Source organism: Zophobas morio, unplaced genomic scaffold (assembly GCF_036711695.1).
Source record: "Zophobas morio isolate AGI-343-1 ecotype UQ-CSIRO unplaced genomic scaffold, CSIRO_AGI_Zmor_V1 ptg000016l, whole genome shotgun sequence".
NCBI lineage: Eukaryota > Metazoa > Arthropoda > Insecta > Coleoptera > Tenebrionidae > Zophobas > Zophobas morio.
Genome location: NW_026972121.1, coordinates 2,122,790 through 2,146,400, shown reverse-complemented (window position 1 = coordinate 2,146,400; position 23,611 = coordinate 2,122,790). Strand labels below are relative to the sequence as shown.

The 23,611-nt window shown below is 30.1% G+C and overlaps 2 protein-coding genes across 4 annotated transcripts in view; both read left to right on the top strand.

Moving 5' to 3' along the window:
- The window catches only part of LOC135129545 (protein unc-13 homolog A), a 186,925-nt gene that overhangs the window by 58,090 nt on the left and 105,224 nt on the right, over positions 1 to 23,611 (top strand). For 2 of the 3 annotated variants that reach the window (XM_064056711.1, XM_064056712.1), the window contains exon 1: positions 1,035 to 1,280. The exons of the other annotated variant lie outside the window; for it this stretch is intronic. The gene's annotated coding sequence lies outside the window, so the exon portion shown is untranslated. Of the gene's footprint in view, positions 1 to 1,034; positions 1,281 to 23,611 lie in introns of those variants that run through there. 3 annotated transcript variants of the gene reach the window in all.
- On the top strand, positions 7,542 to 8,557 carry LOC135129385 (circadian clock-controlled protein daywake-like). The gene is made up of 4 exons (XM_064056536.1): positions 7,542 to 7,652; positions 7,706 to 7,946; positions 8,002 to 8,135; positions 8,190 to 8,557. Exons 1-4 carry the CDS (start codon positions 7,595 to 7,597, stop codon positions 8,489 to 8,491), a joined length of 735 nt encoding a protein of 244 aa, XP_063912606.1. The 5' UTR covers positions 7,542 to 7,594; the 3' UTR covers positions 8,492 to 8,557.

Here is a 23,611-nt window from a genome sequence, read left to right as displayed (position 1 = left end):
AAAAACTCCAAAAATTACAAAAAAGTAAAAAATCGAGAAATCGAAAAATCACAAATTTCAATTACTCGAATTTTCAGGTTTCAGTTTTTAGTGTTTCAATTTCAGGATTTTTGGACTTCTCGATTTTTCAATATCTCGTTTTTTCGAATTTTTGGAAGATCAAAAATTATAAAAATTGAAAAATCGAGAAATTGATCAATCGAAAATTTCAGAAATCCTGAAATGAACAAATCGAAAACTTGAAAAATCGAGAAATCGGAAAGTCGAATAAATTGGAATATCGAAAAACCGGAAAGCCGAAAAAACGAAAAATCAAAAAACTGAAAGTTGGAGATGGAATAATTGAAAAATTAAGAATTCCTTAATCGAAAAATCGAGGAACTGAACAATAAAAAAATTGAAAATTCGAGAAATTGGAAGATATGGAAATTGAAAAATCGAAAATTTGTGCAATCGAAAAATCGAGGACAAGAAAAAATCTAGAAGATCTTCTGGATTTTTTCTAGATTTTTCGACTTAAAAAAAAAACTGAAAAATCTAAAGATACATAAATTGAAAATTTGAGTAGACGAAAAATTGGCAAATCGAAAAATTTTAAAAACCAAGTTTACGAATAATTGAAAAGTTTAAAATTAAGAAGCAAAAAAATCAAAAAGCAAAACCAACCTGACCTGACCTGACCTGACCTGACCTGACTTGACCTGACCTGACCTGACCTGACCTGACCTGACCTGACCTAACATGACCTGTCATGACCTGACAAGCATCAAACCATCGCTTTGGGTGTGAGAGAAACAATGTGTAAATTCTTCAGACCAATTTTGTATTTTCAACAATCATTAACATTTCCAGTCAAAATTCCAGTTTTCGGTTATTCTGGATTTCATTTCACTTCAGTTCGAAGAAAACAATTTCTCTGACCTTGAGAGAAAATCAATTCGGGTCCGACTTAAAGAAGACTTTCATAAATTTAATCCATCTACGCCAAAAGTGCATTTCAATATGGAAAAGTCCAGCGTAACGGTGGACCCCAGTCCTCTCACCTCTGGCCAAAGGTTATCTTTGGATGTCCATGTGAGATCCCTAAGAACCGTAAAGCTGACTGGTCCTCCGTGTTAAGCCTCTTAGCGCGGTCGACCTTTTCTTTTAGTTATTTTGTTTTGATTTGTGTCCATTCACACACCTAAGAGTTTATTTGTATTTATAGGTTCACCGATTTCACACTAACTACAATCATTATAAAGTCGAACTCGGCGACTCAGACGGGCCCGAAATTTTAGGTAGGTCATTAATACTCAAACCGATACTGGCCCACATAATTTAATTAAAGCCCGTTCTAAATGGCACAAACTAGTCAGAACGAGAGTGATTGATAGCACTTCCGAAATCTCGTCCGCACTTTTACCCGGACTGAGTACACGATAAGATGATCAATAAATCCGGTTTTATCCTCGTATAAGTTAAGAGACAGTTTTGGATGATAAATACAATCTCGAAGGGAGCTTAGTGATAGATCCAGATCCAGAGCCGGCTTGAGGGGGTGGGGTAATGGTTAGATCGACCTCTGTAATTGAATGATTGTTATGTGGATGGCGTATGAGGATTACGTCGCTTGATTAATAAAATATCAACCAGAAGATTGTACCCTGGACTGCGACGTGTTTGGCCTTGGTTCAGAATTTAAAGTGATGCAAGTTTTTGCAAATTTTATTATTAGTTATTCTATTTTTTGATTTATTATAGCCGAAAAATTTACCTTGACAAGTTATGGTAATCCCAATCGCTCGACTGCAACAAGGTTTTGCTAATTCGGACTATATACCGAGTGATATTTTTTTTATGTTGTTACGCAAGAATTTATTGATAGAACAAATTCGGCAGAAAAGTAGGTCGTAACTTGTCACAGTTTTTAATTTGTATATATATTATATATTGCATATATTGGGATTAGCATTATTTCGGCAAGGACACGTATGTCAATTCCGACACGTGCAGTGTAAAACTAATAATAAAACATTAAAACTTGATCAATAAAAAAATATAGACAATAAATCACGGTTTAAGATAAAAATTGGTCTGACTCTTTAAAAATTATAAAATTTGATTTTGCGATTCTTAAATCAAGAAATCAAAACATTTTAAAATCAAAAAACTGAAAAATGGGAAACCAAAAAGTCGAAAAATCGAAAACCAAAAAGTCGAAAAATCGAAATATAGCAATCGAAACATCAAAAACTGCAAAATACCTTAAATACTAGAACACTTAAAATATCGATAAACTGGAAAATTCCCAAAATTGAAATGTTGAAAAACCTGAGAAGTCGAAAAATCGAAACATCGAAAAATTAATAATTAAAAAACTAGGAAAAGAGAGGGCGGGTGGGTGGGGCTAGTACCTGTTAAGACTGATCGAGAAATCGTAACATCAAAAAATTTAAAAATCTAAAATTTTGAATTTGAAAAATTGACAAATCTCAAAACTGAAATTGCGAAAAATAGATAGTTGGATAAATTGAAAAAACCTAAAAATTGTAAATTCCCAAAATTGAACATCCAAAAACCTTATAAATGGAAAAACTGAAGAACTAAAGAACTGAAAAATCCTGAAATTTAAAAAGCCTAAAAATTAAAATATCGGAATATAGGAAAATTTGAAATTGAAGAAACTAAAACTTAAAAAATTGAAATATTGAAAACTCTCAAAAATGAAACATCAAAAGTTGAAAAATTGGAAAATCGAAAAATTGAAGAATTGAAAAACCAAAAAATTGACATCCGAAAAGTCGAAAAATCAAAAGATTTGGCAATAGAAACATAAAAAATCGGAACATTTAAAATTTAAAAATTCAAAAGAGTAAAATATCTGAAAATTGAAAAATCCAGAAATTGGAAACTTCCTAACATTGAAATGTTGAAAATTTGGGAAACCGAAAACTTGAAAAAAATTTTGTCCAGTTTTTAATTTCTCAATTCTCAAGTCGAAAATTTGAAAGTTAAAAAAATAAATCGAAAAATTGAAAAATTGGAAAATCTAAAAATGAAATTGAAAAACTGAAGACTTGACAAACTGGGAAGTCCGGAAAGAGACAAATCTTAAAATTAAAAAGTCGGAAAATTAAAATATCGAAAAATTGAAAAATCTAAACATTGAAAAATTGATAAATGGAAACAAAAAAAGATCGAAAAATCGGAAAATTTTAAATTGAAAAATCTAAAAACTGATAAATCAGAAAATTCCTAAACTAAAACATCGAAAATTTAAGAAATCGAAAAATTCCAAAACAATCAGAAAATTTGAGAAATCAAAAAATCAAAAACCTGATAAATCGAAAAATTGGAATATTGAAAAATTGAAGAATTGAAAAATCAAAAAATCGGAATCTGAAAGGGTGGAAAAATCAAAGGATCGGTCAATATAAACATCAAAAATCGAAAAATTTAAAATCGAAAAATTCGGGAAATTACAATATCTGAAAATTGAAAAATCCAGAAATTGGAAACTTCCCAACATTGAAATGTTGAAAATTTGGGAAACCGAAAACTTGAACATAATTTTGTCCAGTTTTTAATTTCTCAATTCTCAAGTCGAAAATTCGAAAGTTAAAAAAATCGAAAAATTGAAAAATGGGAAAATCTAAAAATGAAATTGAAGACTTGACAAACTAAGAAATCCACAAATAGAGAAATCTTAAATTTAAAATTGAGGAATCAAAAGATTGAAAAATCAAGAAATAGAACCTTTAAAAATCGAAAATTTTTAAATCTAACTTAAAAAATTGGAATACTGAAAAATTCCAAAACTGAAACATGGAAAAATGATAAATCGAAACTTCCAAAACTGAAATATCGGAAAATTTATAAATCTAGAAATCGAAAAGGCAAAAAATCTAAAATTTAAAAAATGGAAAATTGAAAAACCAAAAACCTGATAAATCGAAAAATTAAAAAATTGGAGAATCGAAAAATTGAACTATTGAAAAACTGAAACACCGAAAAATCGAAAAGTCGACAATTCGAACATCGAAAATTGAAGCCTTGAAAATTTGAAAAATCCAAAATTCGAAAAATCTTAAATTTAAAAACTCGAAAAATTAAAAGATCGAAAAATTGAAAAATCGAAAGATTGAAAAATGTATCAATGGAAACATTAAAAAATGAGAAAAATGGAAAATTTTAAATTGAAAAATCTGAAACTTTAGAAATTGAAATAATAAAAACTCCCAAAACGAAACATCCAAAAATTGATAAATTAAAAAATTCCAAAACTGAAATAATTTAAGAAATTGAAAAATCAAAAACTTAAAAAATCGGAAAATTGAAAAATCAAAAACCTGATAAATCGAAAAATTGAAAAATTGGAAAATTGGAAAATCGAAAAATTGAAGAATTTGAAAAACTAAAAAATCTAAATCCAAAAAGTCGAAAAATCAAAAGATCGGATAATAGAAACAAAAAAATTGAACTATTGAAAAATCGAGAAATAGAGAAGTCGAGAAATCGAACATCGAAATATCGAGAAATCGAGAAATACGAGAATAAAAATCGATGATTGGAAAAGTCGAAAATCGATTAATCGAGAAATCGAGAACTCGAAAAATTCAAAAATCTAAAACTTTAAAATACGGAAAAGTGGATATGTACTTAATTGGAAAATCGAAAAATTAGGAAGTTGAAGAATCAAAAAATGGAAACATCGAAATCTGGATAAATCAATAAATGCAAAACTGAAAAACTAAAATTGAAAATAAAAAAAATAAAAATTTCAAAAATCCCAGAACTGAAACATCGAAAAACCGAAAATTAAAAAAATTAAAAATTGAAGCATCAAAAACCCGAAAATCGAAAAATGAAATCTAAAAATTTAAGACTTGAAAAACTAAAAATCGAGAAATCGGGAAATTTTAAATTTAAAAAGCCGAAAAATTAAAATATTGAAAATCTAAAGAATCGAAAAACCAAAAAATCGAGAAATGAACACATAAAAAAATCCAAAAATTTTAAATCAAAAACCTAAAAAATCGGGGAAATGAACAATCCAAAAATGGAAAATCCCAAAACTGAAACATCGAAACATTGAAAATTCGAAAAATCGAAAATCTTTAAAATCGAGAAATTGAAAAAATTGATGAATTGAAAAACTGAAAAATCGAGAATTCGAGAAGTCGAAAAATCGAACATCGAAAACATGAGAAGTCGAGAAATCGAAAATTCAAAGAATTGAAAAATTGAAAAATCAAAAACTCCATAAATAGCAAAATTGAAAAATTGGAGAAGCGAAAAATGAAATCGAAAAAGTTAAGAATTGAAAAACTGAAAAATCGAGAAATTTGGAAATTTTAAAATGAAAAGCCGAAAAATTAAAATATGGAAAATTTGAAAAATCGAAAAATCAAAAAATCGAGAAATGGAAACATTAAAAAATCGAAAAATCGAAAAATCTAAAACTTGCAAAATTTAAATATTGAAAAATACCAAAACTGAAACATCGAATAATTTATAAATTTAAAAATCCCAAACCTGAAAAACCGAAAAATTGAAAACACAAAACTGATAAATAGAGAAATTGAAAAATTGGAAAATCGGAAAATTGAAGAATTGAAAAACTGAAAAATCGAAAATTCGAGAAGTGGAACATCGAAAACTCGAAAATCGATTAATCGAGAAATCAAGAACTCGAAGAATTGAAAAATTTAATATTTAACAAAATCAACAAATCGGGAAATTGTTAAATCAAAAAATGGAAACATCGAAATCTCAATAAATCTAGAAATCGAAAAATTGAAAAATGAAAAAATAGAAAAATTGAAAAATAAAAAAATCCAGAAGTTGAAAAATACCAAAACTGATAAATTCGATTAGTCGAAAAATCGAGAACTCGAAGAATTGAAAGATTTTAAATTTAACAGAACCGATAAACCAAAAAATCGGACAATTAAAAATCTAAAAATCAAGAAACCGATAGATGAAGTGTTGAAAAAATTAAAATCAACTATTAAAAAACTGGAAATTAAAAAATTGAAAAATTAAAAAACTGAAGAATCAAAAATTGATGAGTCTAAAACTGAAAATACAGAAAAATTGAAGAATCGAGAAATCTAAAATCAAAATGAAAAATCCCAAAACTGAAATATCAAAAAATTCATAAATGGATAGATCAAAAAATCTAAAAATCCAAAAACTGAAACATCGATAAAATGAGAAAATTGAAAAATTGAAAAATCGAAAAATTGAAGGATTAAAAAAGTGAAAAATCGAGAAGTCGATACGTCGAGAAATCGAGAAAAGAGAAAATCTAAAAATCGATGGATTGAAATACAGAAAAATAAAAAAATTGAGCCCTGGAAAAATCGAAAACTTAAGAACAACAAAAATTGAAAAATTGAAGAATCTCAAAAATTGAAAAATCACAAAACTGAAATATCCGAAAATTGAGAAATTGAACAATCCAAAAACTGAAGAATTGGAAAAGCCGAAAAATATTCGAAAAATTGCAAAATCGAAAAATCGTTATACAATTTTGATTTTTTGTGTCTAGAACATCGATTCGTAACCACAGTTCAGGACTATGCTATTTTTTAACACCTAAGTAACATTTCCTGGGGGAATAATTCGAATATCCTTAAAATATTCACAGGATTCCAAAGCAATCGATTCTGCAATTTATAGTATATATTATTCAACAACATTTAAATCATTTTAATACACAATCTTTTGAGGTGGCGTCACCAAATTCTTGGTGGGGATGACTAGCCAGTTTCGGAAACGGGAGACCACTTTTCTCTTACTCTAGAGCTCACAAACAGTCGACAAAACATAAAAGTATTAAATCTACCTCGACGTACAACTTTACTTCCACTTAAATAAAGTCTCCCTTTCCGTTTAGCAATGTTTTAAACATTTCGCTGCATCCCCGTAACAGATTTGAAATATTTTGTCTTTACCCGTACACAAAGCTTATATCACCCACAGCGACGGCCATAAACTCGGCTTAACTTGAATATATAAAGTTGTCTTATTTCTTGTATGAATGCAGAACCAGTGCATATAAAATCTCCCGTTCCATAAATTTAAAAACGGGCTTAGAGTATTTTTTCCGTGTGCAAATCTCCATCTCTTTCATAAACGTTGTCCGGAAATGTTGAACCGCAGCGACATTGAAAACGTTGAAATTCGTAGAGTAATAAACATCGACATTTGTATACACAAAACGAGTAAGACTGCTTTATATAAGTAATAATAATTAAGTCGAAAGTGCAGTGAGACGTCTTGCTGACCTTAAAATAACCATGTATGTATTGACACAAGTAAAATGTTAATTAAGGACGTTGTTAGTTTGAAAAACATGTTTTGCTAGACGGTGATACCGTCTTCGAAAAAATCCAAAAAAATCGAAAAACTGTTTTAGTAAACACATTTTTAAACGACTTAATTACTATTCATTATACAATACATCTAAATTAATACCGAATTTTATGTTCCAATCAAGACTCAATTAAAAAAAGCTTGATCTTGTTTTTTCAAGGCCGCTTCTGCTACTTGTTTTATAAACTTAACGACGATAAAAATATTCCATTTCGCGTTCTACGACACCACGATGAAGTTCCCAATAGTAATTTTGGTGGTGGTCGGGCTAAGTGAGAGTGCTAGACTCCGTAATATTTCGAGAATTCTGAAACCAGTATAGGTATATTTTGATCTTTTTTAGCGCGAAATTTCAAAAAGTGCAATAGGGCGAAAACGGACTTCGATGTCTGTTTGTTGGATGCCGTCAAAAACGCGGTCCCTCAGTTCACTAGACCCTACAAAGAAATCGATGCACCTAATTTCACACCACTGGAAATAAACGCAATTGACTTGGACATCGAGCGAAACAAAATTTCAGTTAAGCAAAAATTGAGAAACTGTAAATTTAGCGGATTTAACGAAATCCAGTTCAGAGTTTTCAAGTAGCAGTTTTATGTGGCGATTCCGATTATTATGTATACTTATATATTTTTTTAGAATCGATTTTGAGAATAAATTTATGGAAATATCGGGACTTTTCCCGGAATTTAAAAACGACTGTGAATATGAGGTTAGTGGAAAAGTTATAATTTTGCCGATTCAAGGAAAAGGGAGTGCCACCACCGTTGCAAGTATTTTTTTTTTTTTACTTACACTTACACAGTAATTCCAACTTGATTTCTCAGAGGCGCTCGACGTGTATTTGAAAGTACCATTCAATGAAACGACCAAAAACGGAAACACGTACTTACATTTCGACAATCCTGCGATGAACGTAACAGTCGGTGACATCCACTTCCAAGTGGACAATCTCTTCAACGGCGACAAAGCTCTAGGTGATAAAATGAACGAGTTTCTTAACGAAAATGCCAAGGAGATTTTCGAAGAAGTCAAAGAAGATTACATGAAACTAATGTCTGATATTGGTTTGAACATAATGAATCGCATCTTCCTCAAAGTGCCAGTGGAAGAAGTCTTCGATGGCTGATAAACCGCGCTAATTAGCGTTTGTTATTAGTATTATTATTTTCGTAATAAATCTCTACGTAATCTTGCTGTAAAATTTTCCTAAACCTAAACATAATTTCCGTGGATTTCAAAGCTTTTGAGCAAATAGTTTCGAGAATTTTGGGCCAAGTTGGGTTGAACTTAACGTTAATGTTTGAATGAGGGCAGTTATGTGGAAGAACACGATCTGTGTGAAGCTTTACAGTTGGGTTTAGTTCGTGTTCGGGGTTGCTACGGGCATTAACATGGTAAATCAATTATTGAATAGTTAGTTGTGTCGGTGCAGACGCAAATACGGTTTGCGTTCCAGAAGAAAAAGCGATATTTTTACTTCCTGCTGAAAATTGATGACGTCATCTCATTTTGTCTAAAATAAGCGAAATTTAATGTTTTTGTTTCCGAGAGTAAGCTAAGGAAGTGTTGGAATCGAGTCCAAGTCTCGACGTTTCATGAGTCCTAGAGTACGAAAACACAGGTCCCCCGTTTCCGTGTGGCTCCAAATTAAAAAAAAAATCAAAATCTTGTAAACGTTCTAAGTTTATCGAAAGTATGGATTGATGATGCCATCTTCTAATTTTGTCGAATGAATGTTATTTAAATTTTAAGAAGCATAGCTGAATTTGTTGAATTTTTATCCCAGGTATCGAAATTTTTGGAAAAAAAACAAAAAATTACAAGTTTTCAATTTCTCAATTTTCAATTTTCCGATATTCAGTTTTACGATTCTTAAATTTTAGGATTCTTCAATTTTACGATTCTAATATTTTTAAATTATTCACTTTCTGGCGTTTTTAATGTTTTCGATTTTTAAAATTTTTCTGATTTTTCAATTTTTGAATTTTTCGATTTATCGAGATTTCGCTGTTTTAATTTTTCAATTTCAATTTCTCGGTTTTCTGTTTTTCGATTCTTCGATTTTCCAATTTTTCGACTTTTCAAATTTTCAAGTTTGAGACTTTTCAATTTCTCGATTGCCCAGGGCTTCGATTCTGCAATTTTTTAATTGTTCAGTATTTCAATTTTGGGAATTTTTTCAATTTCTGAAGTTTTCAATTTTTCGGTATTTTCATTTTTAGATTTTTTTATTGTAAAATTTTTTGATGTTTCGATTGCCCAAGATTTCGAAAATTTACAATTTTTGATTTTCCGCTTTTTCTTTTGCGAATTTTAGTTTCTCGATTTTTCAGTTTTCAGATTCTTCAATTTTTCGACTTTTTACTTTTTCGATTTTTCAAAATTTTTTGATTTGCATATTTCGATTTTCGATTTTTCAATTTTTTGGTTTTTGAATTGTTCGATTTTTTAAATCTTTAATTTTTCAATTTTCGATTTATCGGTTTTTTAATTTTAAAAAGTCACTTTTTAATTTTTCGATTTTGGCCTAGTTGGATTTTTCAATTTTTCGATTTTTTGGCCTCTTAACTTCTCGATTCACAGTTTCCATATTTTTCGACATGTCAATTTTTCCCTGAATGAGATTTTCAATAATTTCTTGATTTCTTGGTTTTCTGATTCTTCGACTTTTGGATTTTTCAACATTTCAGTTTAAAGATTTTTCAATTTCTTGGTTTTTGCAGTTTTTCAATTCTTCAATGTTTTAATTATTAGTTCTTTCAGATTTTTGGTTTTTCAATTTTTTAAATTACCCTTTTCCTTTTTTTTCGATTTTAATTACAAATATTTGATGTTTCAATTTCCCGATTTTAAATTTTTTAATGGGTACTTACCAAATTTTTTAATTTTCAAATTTTACATTTTCTCGACAACTAGGTTTTTGATTTTCAAAATTTTTAAATTTTTTACTTTTTGGCGTTTTTAAATTTTCGATTTTTCGGTTTTTCAAAATTTCAGCTTTGAGATTCTGCAATCTCTCAATTGCCCAGGGTCTCGATTCTTCAATTTTTCGATTTTTCAGATTTTCGATTTTTTAATTTTTCAATATTTCAATTTTAGGAATTTTTAAATTTTCGAAGTTTTCAACTTTGCGATATTTTCATTTTTAATTTATTTTATTGTGTTTTTTTTATTTTTTGATGTTTCGATTGCCCGAGATTTCGATTTTTCGAATTCGGATTTCGATTTTGCGGTTTTAAAATCTTTGATTTTCCGCTTTTTCTATTTCGATTTTTAGTTTCTCGTTGTTTTAGTTTTTGAGTTCTTTAATTTTTCGACTTTTTACTTTTTCGATTTTTGAAAATTTTGCGTTCTTTTTTAATTTTCCATATTTCGATTTTTCGAATTTCCAATTTTTAGAGTTTTTAAATTTTAGGTTTTCACTTTTTTTGATGTTTTAATTTCTCCATCTTTCGGTTTTTCGCCTTCACCTTTTAAATTTTTCGGTTTTTCAATTTTTCGATTTTTAAAATTTTTGATTTCTCAATTTTTCCATTTTTCGATTTATCGGGATTTCCATGTTTTGCTTTCTCAATCTTCGATTTATCGGTTTTTTGGCCTAGTTGGATTTTTCAATTTTTCGATTTTTTGGCCTCTTTCTCAATTCCCGGTTTTTATATTTTTCGACTTGTCAATTTTTCCCTGAATGAGATTTTCGATCATTTCTTCATTTCTTGGTTTTCTGATTCTTCGACTTTTAGATTTTTCAACATTTCAGTGTAGAGATTTTTCAATTTCCCGATTTTAAATTTTTTAATGCATATCAAAAGTTTTTAATTTTCAAATTTTACATTTTCCCGACAACTAGGTTTTTCGATCTTTAAAATTTTTCAATTTTTTACTTTTTGGAGTTTTTAGATTTTCGATTTTTCGATTTCTCGATTTCTGGACTAATTGGTTTTTTGAATTTTGGACTTTTGTACTTTCCGTCTTTCCAATTTCCCGATTTTTGCATTTTTCGATTTCTCAAATCTTTCATTCATCCTCAGTTTTGGGATTTTAAAACATTTCAATATCTCAATTTTTCGATTTTTCGCCTTCACGCTTGTATTTTTTTGGTTTTTCAATTTTTCGATTTATCGAGATTTCGATGTTTTGGTTTTTCAATTTTTAATTTTTCGATTTTGAGCTACCTACTTCAATTTTTCAATTTTTCGATTCTTCGACCTCTTGACTTCCGGATTTCCCAATCTCTTGATGTTACGATTTCGAGATGTTTCAATTTTTCAAATTCAATTTCTCGGTTTTCTGATTTTTCGATTCTTCGATTTTCCAATTTTTCGATTTTTCAAATTTTCAGCTTTGAGACTTTTTAATTTCTCGATTGCCCAGGGTTTCGATTCTTCAATTTTTCGATTTTTCAGATTTTCGATTTTTTACTTTTTCAGTATTTAAATTTTGAGAATTTTTTCAATTTCTGAAGTTCTCAATTTTTCGATATTTTCATTTTTTTATTTTTTGATTTTCCGCTTTTCCTTTATGGAATTTTAGTTTCTCTATTGTTCAGTTTGCAGATTCTTCAATTTTTCGACTTTTTATTTTTCCGATTTTTCAAAATTTTGCGTTATTTTTTAATTTCCATATTTCGATTTGTCGATTTTTCAATTTTTCGGGTTTTTCAATCCTTCAATTTTTTAAAATTTTTGATTTTTCAATTTTTCCATTTTTGGATTTATCGAGATTTCGAGTTTTGCTTTCGCAATTTTCAATTTATCGGTTTTTTAATTTTACAATGTCAATATTTCAGCTTTTTGGTTTTTGATTTTTTAAATTACACTTTTTTCATTTTTCAATTTTACAATTTTTTGGTGTTTCAATTTCACGATTTTAAATTTTTTAATGGGTATCAAATTTTTTTAATTTTCAAATTTTACATTTTCTCGACAACTCGATTTTCGATTTTTTAAATTTCTCAATTTTTCACTTTTTGGCGTTTTTAAATATCCGATTTTTCGATTTCTCGATTAATTAGTTTTTTAATTTTTGGACTTTTGTATTTTCCATCTTTCCAATTTCCCGATTTTTGCATTTTTCGATTTCTCAATTCTTTCATTCAGCCTCAGTTTTGGAATTTTAAAACATTTCAATATCTCAATTTTTCGATTTTTCGATTGTTCAAAATTTTTCGATTTTTTAATTTTTTAGAATTTTTAAATTATTGAAAGGGTTGTTCATTTTTTTGATGTTATTTTTTTCCTTGGTTTTTCAATTTTTCGATTTATCGAAATTTCGATATTTTGGTTTTTCAATTTTCGATTAATCGGCCTAAAGTTTTTAGTTTCTAATTTTTCGATTTTAGCCTACTACGACTTTTCAATTTTTCGACTTTTCGACCTCTCTCAATCTCCCGATTTTTCGATTTTTTAATTTTTCGATTTTGCAATTTTTCCACATTTCAGTTTTGAGATTTTTCAATTCCTCGATTTTTCAACTTTTCGATTTCTCGTTTTTTTAGTTTTTAGATTTTACGATTTTCTGATGTTTGATTTCCCGGTTTTAAATTCCTTAATACGTATTAAATTTATTTTTTTTATTATCTTCACAACACGATTTTTGGATTTTTAAACTTTCAGATTTTTCGATTTCTCGATTTCTAGATTTCCGATTTTTTAAATTTTACATTTTTTCATTTTCGATTTTTTAACTGTAAAGTTTTCGATTTTTCGACATTGCGGTTTCGATTTCTCGGTTTTCAAATTTTTGAATTCGCTTTTTCTCTTTCAATTTTCAAATTTCTCGATTTTTCAGTGTTTAGATTCTTCAATTTTCGATTTTATAAATTTCAGATTCTTCGATTCGTCGATTTCTAGATTTTCGTTTTTTTTTTTAATTTTACGTTTTCCGTGATTCGATTTTACGATTTTTTTGATTTTTCGATTGCTCGATTTGTCGACTTTTCAGATTTTGATTTTTCAATTTTTAATTGTGAATGTTATGATGTTTTGATGTTTCGATTTTGGATTTTAACAAATTTTTGACTTTCCGCGTTTTCGTTTGGGATTTTTGATTTCTCGATTTTTCAGGTTTTAAATCGTTCAATTTTCGATTTCTCAAAATTTAAGATTTTCTCGTTTCTTTTAAATTCCAGCTTTTTCGATTTTACGATTTTTTAATGTTTCGATTTCCCGATTTAAAATTTTTTAATGCCTCTTAAAATTTTTAATTGATCCAATTTTCTTTTTCTCGACAACCCGGTTTTTCGAATGATAATTTTTTTAAAATTTACAATTTTTGGCGTTTTTGAATTTTCGATCTTTTTGTTTCTTAATTAGTCGGTTTTTTAATTTTCCGACTTTTCTCCGATTTCCCGATTTCTGAACTTTTCGATTTCTCTCTGCTTCAATTTTTCAAGTTTTAGGATTTTAAAATACATATTTCAATACAACAGTTTTTCGATTTTTCGATTATTCAAAAATTTTTGGATTTTTCAAATGTTAGAATTTTTAAATAGTTGTTAAAATTTGTTCATTTTTCGATTTTTCAATTTCTCCATCTTTTCGCTTTTATTTATTCTTTTTGGTCTTTCAATTTTTCGATTTATCGATTTATCAAAAATTTCGATATTTTGGTTTTGTCAATTTTAAATTTTTCGTGTCTGGCCTACTTAGATTTTTCAATTTTTCGATTCCTCGACCTCTTCAGTACTCGATTTCCCGATCTCTTGGTTTTTCGACTTTTCGGCTTGTCAGTTTTTCGATTTTTCAATTTTCCTATTTCAGGTTTGAAATTTTTTATTTTCTGGATTTCTCGGTTTTTTTATTCTTCGACTTTCCGATTTCTGAATTTTTCGATTTCTCCCTGCTTCGATTTTTCAAGTTTTAGGATTTTAAAATACATAATTCAATAATACACCATTTTATCGATTTTTCGATTATTCAAAAATTTTTGGATTTTTCAAATGTTAGAATTTTAAAATAGTTGTTAAAATTTGTTAATTTTTCGATTTTTCAATTTCTCGATCTTTTCATTTTTATTATTTTTTTTTGATCTTTCATTTTTTCGATTTATCGATTTATCAAAGATTTCGATACTTTTGGTTTTGTCAATCTTAAATTTTTCGTGTCTGGCCTACTTAGATTTTTCAATTTTTCGATTCTTCGACCTCTTGAGTACCCGATTTTACGATCTCTCGGGTTTTCGACTTTTCGACTTGTCAATGTTTCGATTTTTCAGATTTCCTATTTCAGGTTTGAAATTTTTGATTTTCTCGACTTCTCGGTTTTTTTATTCTTCGACTTTCCGATTTCTGAATTTTTCGATTTCTCTCTGCTTCAATTTTTCAAGTTTTAGGATTTTAATATACACATTTCAATACACGAGTTTGTGGATTTTTCAATTATTCAAAAATTTTTGGATTTTTCAAATGTTAGAATTTTTAAATAGTTGTAAATTTGTTAATTTTTCGATTTTTCAATTTCTCCATCTTTTCGCTTTTATTTATTTTTTTTTGGTCTTTCAATTTTTCGATGTATCGATTTATCGAAGATTTCGATATTTTGGTTTGGTCAATTTATAATTTTTCGTGTCTGCCCTACTTTGATTTTTCAATTTTTCGCTTCTTCGACCTCTTGAGTACTCGATTTCCCGATCTCCCGGTTTTTCGACTTTTCGACTTGTCAATTTTTCGATTTTTCAGTTTTCCTGTTTCAGGTTTGAAATTTCTGATTTTCTCGATTTCTCGTTTTTTTTTATTCTTCGACTTTCCGATTTTGCAATTTTTTGATTTTTCGACATTTCCGCTTTGAGATTTTTCAATTTCTCGATTATTCCGTTTTTCGATTCTTCACTTTTTCAATTTTTTTCAAATTATCACATTTTTTGACATTTTGTTTTCTCGATTTCTCAATGTTTCAAGTTTTCGATTTCTTGATTTTTCAACATTTCAATTTTGGGAATGTTTCATTTCTAAATTTTTGTTTTTTTTTATTATACATTTTTTTGAAAATTATTGATTTTTCTCTTTTTCTTTTTCGACTTTTAATTTCTCGATTTTTCAGTTTTTCGATTCTTCAATTTTTCGATTCGATTTTTTGATTTTCCAGTTTTCAACATTACAATTTCTGCAATTTTCGATTTTTTGATTTTTATAATTACTTATACAGGGTGACTCAAAAAAATTAATGAATCACCCTATCTATTTTACTGTTAATATAAAAAACGCCTCACCCCATTTTCCTGAAGATGTTTAACTTTAGAGATCTTCTTTAATTAAACCTGAACGTGCTCACTGCGCTCGCATTTTTAATTTGTTTTTTTTTACATTTATTCTTACAGAAAGTGTAGGACAGTGGGTGTTATTAACTAAAAATGTGTTAATAACGCCTACACGTGCTCACTGCGCTCGCACTCTCGACGTTCTTTTTCCAGTTTTGTCTCATAAAAGTGACTAAGGGAAATTCTGTCGAAATAGCGTCAAACCAATTATTTACTATCAGATTTCGTGTGTCATGCATACAGTTTACATTACCCCAACTGGATTTGTTGGTTAATAATACTGCTAAAATAAGGGATGATGGCAAGCTTGAATAATTTATTACCCATTTAGTAACCTACAAAAACTTAACATAGCCAAGCTCATACAACATTAAATAGGTGGTTTGAGCTTAACAACAACAAAGGATTTCCTAATTAGGACATCCTAAACGCCTTTAATTTTTAAAGCGAGTTGAAATACCCCAAGGAACATTCTTTTGCTATGATAAATAATTAAAAAATCAAAAAAGTCTAAAATCCCTCTCATTTTTCTCTAACTCTTCACTACATTATCCAGACCCCCACACATGGAACAATTCACCCAAACGCCCCGTAAATTAAGACATCTGCTTCTTGATTTAGTTACTACCATCTCACTTCGTCTTAATTTTCATATCGATCCACTCATAAAAATATTTCCTTCCGGAATTCAACCAACCCTAACTTGCTAGTTTATTACCAAAATTTATGACCACCCTTCCAGAGCAGTAGCTGCCATTTGCAGAACCGATGAAAAGCGTATCCTAGGTTAACTTAGAACACAGTTAGCTAATTGGATAAGGGTTGAAAACGTTTATTTGCGCCGTAATTTACGGATAAACACATTAAAAAGCAATATACACATTTCCGCCCCTGGGCGCATATGCAACCAGCTGTTCGTTTTAAGCTCCGCTGAGATTTTTGAAGACACGTCAACAGTCAATAAATAGTCTACGATCTGTCGCATCGTAGCCAAATTCACCGTGGGTCCTATGTAAGCACATTTCCTCTCATATATAATTCATAATCGGGCTATCGACCGGCGCGCCGCTCTAAAACAATGCCGGTACGACCTAGGGCGATAATTACTGTTTTACAATGTATGCATCCGCCTGCTCGAAAAAGCGTCGTTGGCGCACTAGGCATTAAAATTAAACACTTCGGTAAATATAGTTCCTCATTTCGTGATAGAGTAATAAAGTGATGAGTTATCGATCATTTTTTGAATGTCAGTAAGTTGATGGTAAAAATATAAAGAGTGATTTAACGGCGAGTTATTTTAGGTTCTACGGATTAAGGTATTAGTACAATATGGAAAATCGATCGACATAATTATAAGCACACCACGCCGGTTTCGTTACTGGAATAACTCCATTCAGTCGCTTTATCAAAACGAAATTAAAAAGCTATATTGATATAGAAAGTGGTCGCTGGAAGGTTTCATTCACTGAAAATAAATTTACGGTGCTGTAATTAAAGCTTTGTTTGGGGTACAACTTACCGGAAAGCAAACGCGAATTTGCCGCTTCGTTCTGATTGATGATCACAAGTGTCTAGAAAATTGCAAGAAAAAAAAATTCCGGTAAAAACTCTCTTTTTCCAAATATTTAATAATTCTTTGAAAAGTTGTTATAGTTTTTGGTGATTTGGCAATTACGCTCCGCCCCTTGGTCTGACAACGAATGAAAAATTCATCGCGATTGAGATCGAGACGGATGGGTGCGGCTTATCTTTTGGTTTTCTTTTTTACTTAACACATTTAAGCAACAAAATTATTAAGAATATGTTTCACATGGTAATTTATGGTAGAAAATGAAGACTTGGCTATTGACTCCGCCCCCTTGGCTCACGGCGAATTAAAAAAATCTTCACAAATGACATAGGTCGGGTGGGTGGGGCTTAAATTTTGCCTTTTCTTATTATACGTAGTCATCTCTTCACAATAACAAATTTAAAACATGCCTAAAATAGTACATTTTTGGAAGGAAGTATGGATTTTGCAATTATGGGGAGGGGCCTAATTGCAAAATCGACATTTCTTTATACAAATTTACGATTCTAAAGATGTTTTAAGTTTCATCTTGTACAAAGAAGTTTACACATACTAAAACAAAAATAAAAATAAGTCAACATTATTTTGCCTTTTTAATAATATTTGTAGTCTTCTTATCACAAGAAACTTAAAACATGTCTAAAGTGCTAAATTTTTGTAGAGAAATATGGATTTTGCAATTATGCTCCGTCTCTCAGTATTCTTTAGGAAAAACAATTTATTCAAAAACATTTTTTAAATTTTTGGGGAGAAATACGGATTTTGCAGTTAGGCTCCGCCCTCTTGGCGTACAACGAATAAAAAAAATCATCACAATTGAGATCGGGTGGGTGGGGGGGGCTTACTTTTTGCCTTTTCTACTTAACGTGTGTATAGTCTTCTTTCGTTAACAAGAAACTGTAAAACATGTTTAAAATGGTAATTTTTTGTAGGGAAATATCTTTATTACGCTCCGCTCCTCGTTCTGACACCGAATAAAAAATTTATCACGATTGAGATCCAAACGGTTGGGTGGGGCTTACCTTTTGGCTTTCTTTTTTACTTAATGTATTTAGTTTGACGATCTTTTTTATTCGTCGTGTACAAAAAGGGCGGAACTTAACTGCAAAATACTTATTCCTCTTGATTCACGGCGAATAAAAAAAAGTCAACAAAATTTTGCCTTTTCATTAATATTTGTAGTCTTCTTATCACAAGAAACTTAAAACATGTTTAAAATGCTAAATTTTTGTAGAGAAATATGGATTTTGCAATTATGCTCCGTCTCTCAGTTTTCTTTACGGAACACGATATTCAAAAACATTTTTAAAATTTTTGTGGAGAAATACGGATTTTGCAGTTAAGCTCCGCCCTCTTGGCTCACGACGAATAAGAAAAATCATCACAATTGAGATAGGGCGGGTGGGCGGGGCTTACTTTTGCCTTGTCTTCTTAACGTGTGTATAGTCTTCTTTCGTTAACAAGAAACTGTAAAACATGTTTAAAATGATAATTTTTTGTAGGGAAACATCTTTATTACGCTCCGCCCCTCGTTCTGACACCGAATAAAAGATTCATCACGATTGAGATCGAAACGGTTGGGTGGGGCTTATCTTTTGGCTTTCTTTTTTACTTAATACATTTAGTTTGACGCTCTTTTTTATTCGTCGTGTACTAAAAGGGCGGAGCTTAACTGCAAAATACTTATTCCTCTTAATTCACGGCGAATAAAAAAAAGTCAATATAATTATGCCTTTTTATTAATATTTGTAGTCTTCTTATCACAAGAAAATTAAAACATGTCTAAAATGCTAAATTTTTGTAGAGAAATATGGATTTTGCAATTGTGCTCCGTTTCTCGGTATTCTTTAAGGAACACGATATTCAAACACATTTTTAAAATTTTTGTGGAGAAATACGGATTTTGCAGTTAAGCTCCGCCCTCTTGGCGCACGACGAATAAAAAAAATCATCACAATTGAGATCGGGTGGGTGGGCGGGGCTTACTTTTTGCATGTTCTTAACGTGTGTATAGACTTCTTTCGTTAACAAGAAACTGTAAAACATGTTTAAAACGGTAATTTTTTGTAGAGAAATATCTTTATTACGCTCCACCCCTCGTTCCGACACCGAATAAAAAAATCATCACGATTGAGATCGAAACGATTGGGTGGGGCTTATCTTTTAGCTTTCTTTTTTACTTAATACATTTAGTTTGACGCTCTTTTTTATTCGTCGTATACCAAAAAGGAGGAGGTTAACTGCAAAATACTTGTTCCTCTTGATTAACGGCGAATAAAAAAAAGTCAACATAATTTTGCCTTTTTATTAATATTTGTAGTCTTCTTATCACAAGAAACTTAAAACATGTCTAAAATGCTAAATTTTTGTTGAAAAATATGGATTTTGCAATTATGCTCCGTCTCTCGGTATTCATTAAGGAACACGATATTCAAAAACATTTTTTTCATTTTTGTGGAGAAATACGGATTTTGCAGTTAAGCTCCGCCCTCTTGGCTCACGACGAATACAAAAAATTATCAAGATTGAGATCGGGCGGGTGGGCGGGGCTTACTTTTTGCCTTTTCTTCTTAACGTGTGTCTAGTCTTCTTTCGTTAACAAGAAACTGTAAAACATGTTTAAAATGGTAATTTTTTGTAGAGAAATATCTTTATTACGCTCCGCCCCTCGTTCTGACACCGAATAAAAAATTCATCACGATTGAGATCGAAACGGTTGGGTGGGGCTTATCTTTTGGCTTTTTTTTTACTTAAATACATTTAGTTTGACGCTCTTTTTTATGCGTCGTGTACCAAAAGGGCGGAGCTTAACTGCAAAATACTTATTCCTCTTGATTCACGGCGAATAAAAAAAAGTCAACACAATTTTGCCTTTTTATTAATATTTGTAGTCTTATCACAAAAAACTTAAAACATGTCAAAAATGCTAAATTTTGTAGAAAAATATGGATTTTGCAATTATGCTCCATCTCTCGGTATTCTTTAAGGAACACGATTTGCAAAAACATTTTTTTAATTTTTGTGGAGAAATACGGATTTTGCAGTTAAGCTCCGCCCTCTTGGCGGACGACGAATAAAAAAAATCATCACAATTGAGGTAGGGCGGGTGGGCGGGGCTTACTTTTTGCCTTTTCTACTTAACGTGTGTAGTCTTCTTTCGTTAACAACAAACTGTGAAACATCTTTCAAATGGTAATTTTTTGTAGGGAAATATTTTTCAATTTTTGAATTTTTCGATTTATCTATATCATATAAATATCTTTATTACGCTCCGCCCCTCGGTCTGATACCGAATGAAAAATTCATCATGATTGAGATCGAAACAGTTGGGTGGGGCTTATCTTTTGGGTTTCTTTTTTACTTAATACATTTAGTTTCGTTTGAACAACACATTTAACTTAGAAATATGTTTCCCATAGTAATTTCTCGAAGAAAATAAAAACTTTGCAATTAACCTTGGCTCACGACGAATAAAAAAATCTTCACAACTGAGATAGGTCGGATGGGTGGGGCTTATATTTTACCTTTTTGTTAAATATACGTAGTCACCTTTTCACAGCAAGAAATTTAAACATGTTTAAAATAGTACATTTTTGCAATTATGGGGCGGAGCCTAATTGTAAAATCGATATTTCCCACTCGCCCTATCTCAATTGTGACGATCGTTTTTATTCGTCGTGAACCAAGAGGGCGGAGTTTAAGTGTAAAACACTTCTTTCCCTACAATAAATTAAAATTATTTTTTGAGTATCGTGTTATTTAATGAATACTACATATATTAAGAAAAAGGGCAAAATATAAACCCCGCCCACCCGCCCTATCTCCAATTGTGACGATCTTTTTTATTCGTCGTGTACAAAGAGGGCGGAGCTTAACTGAAAAATACTTGTTCCTCTTGATTCACGACGAATAAAAAAAAGTTAACATAATTTTGCCTTTTTTTTATTAATATTTGTAGTTTCTTTTCACAACAAGAAATTTAAAAGATGTCTAAAATGCTAAATTTTTGTAGAGAAATATGGATTTTGCAATTATGTTCCGCCTCTCGGTCTGACAACTGAAAAATTTATCGAAATTGAATTCTTTAAGGGACACGATCTTCAAAAAAATTTTTTAAATTTTTGTGGAGAAATACGGATTTTGCAGTTAAGCTCCGCCCTCTTGGCTCACGACGAATAAAAAAAATCGTCACAATTGAGACAGGGCGGGTGGGCGGGGCTTACTTTTTGCCTTTTCTTCTTAACGTGTGTATATTCTTCTTTCGTTAACAAGAAACTGTAAAACATGTTTAAAATGGTAATTTTTTGAAGGGAAACATCTTTATTACGCTCCGCCTCTCGGTCTGACAACGAATGAAAAAAATTTCATTACAATTGCGATAGGGTGGGTGGGTGGGGCTTACATTTTGTCTTTTTTTCTTAGGAAGTGTAGTCTTCTTTTCAACAAAAACAACATTTGAATCAATTAAGAATCGAAAAATCACTTAAATACATGAGTTATTGCGCCCGAAAATGTTACGTGAGACACTCGGTATATGAAAAGAAACTGATCATTTGGAACACCGGAATTTTAAAAACATGTCGAAAGGAAAAAATGGTCTGAACATACGCACACAAGGAAAAGAGTGCATAAATAATAAAATAAAATACTAACAAAATATGTAACAAAAAGAAGTAAAAAAAAATTGATGAAATAGAAAATGACACAAATTTACCGATCAAAATAGTCTTCATAAGAGATTAAAAAAATGTTAAAAAAATATCACCCAATTCAATTTAAAATTAATGTATAATTCTAATCTTTAGGCTTCTTCTTCTGCTACAATTCAGCGAATTCCCTCATCTTCACTTATGAACCCACTGCAACAAAAAACACATCAACTTTTTGTTGAGACAAAGAAAAATACCATAAGTAAATAAGATTTAAAAAATACTATTTAGAAAATGTTTTCAAATCACAATTTAAATTCTAAGCAAAATTTTACATTTACATCACGCGATTCTTGGTGAAGATCCAAAAAAGAGTTTCGGATAATAAATATTTGCCTAAAAATTTGCTAACAAACAGATAAATGGAAACAGAAAATCGCTATTTTCATTTCATTACTGTTTTCAATTAAAATGATTGCTGGTTTAGTGAACTTCTTTTAGTTGTAGTTAATTATGTTCCAAGTACAAAAATGTTTTCAGGCGAGTTTTAAAGAATAAACATATTTATTGATTCGTTAAGTAACGATTTGTACATTACAACAAGTTCTCCCTTAACATCCGCATTTTTATATCAATTTAGAATAAAACAACTCAGGAAATAAGGCACAATATATTGAATAATAGACCGATACATACACAACACAACACTCACCTTTCACTTTAAACCCGAAACCAAATTATTTCTAACAAAAATAACCCACTTAGACAAACTAATTTCCAGAGCGCACATACCTGAACAAAATTAAAACCGACCGAACTCCGGTGCACGCGTAACACGAAAACGGAACAAAAAATTCTCGCCGAGACCTTCTTATCAGACATTTTTTGCCGAGTTTTTTTCATCGATGCCTCGCATACTAAATGAATCTATTACTCGTAATTATAATACTGCAAAATTATTCGTTACAAGAACATAATTTTCGCAGTGCGTGGACGAATGAAAAAATACGAATTTTACAAACAATTCGCCAAAAACAAATTAAAATTTCGAAAATATCTTATTATTCGGCAGTTAATAACACAACATATAATTAAAATTTTTACACCATTTCTGCCAAAATACTCGTGTAAAATAAATTCATACGGGGTGTTCCAAAGGTCAAAGGGCGCTGTGGACTGTAGAAAAAATCTTCAACGCAATCTAATATTTTAGTATTTCCAAACACACGACTATAGAGTGTTCGGTTTAACTTATACAATAATGCTGTATGTTTACTTAGTTAGAAAAGTATTGTAATTGGCTACTTTCATGTTTTATCCACGCTTCATAATAATAATAATAACCCCCAAAATATAAATAAAATTGGTCTAAGTCTATAAAGTGAAAACTAAAAAATAAACTCTTAGTAATTAAATTAAGTTAAATTCAAATATTTATGTTTATACTTAAAAAAAAATCGACTATAATCACGTACAAGCATCAGCGGCTGCATAAAAGAAAATGAAATTTGATTGATTTTGTCTCCTTAAACCACAGGAGTGTACTGATTATTTCTCCTAGAAAAATAGAGATTTTGCAATTAAACTCCGCCCCTCGGATTACGACGAATAAAAAAATAATCATCACAATGGCCTTTTTTTTTTCTTAATATACGTAGTCATCTTTTCACAACAAGAAACTTAAAATATGTTTAAAATACAGTAAATTTGTGAAGGGAAATAACGAGTTTGCAATTACGGTCCGCCTCTCGGTTTGACAACGAATGAAAAATTC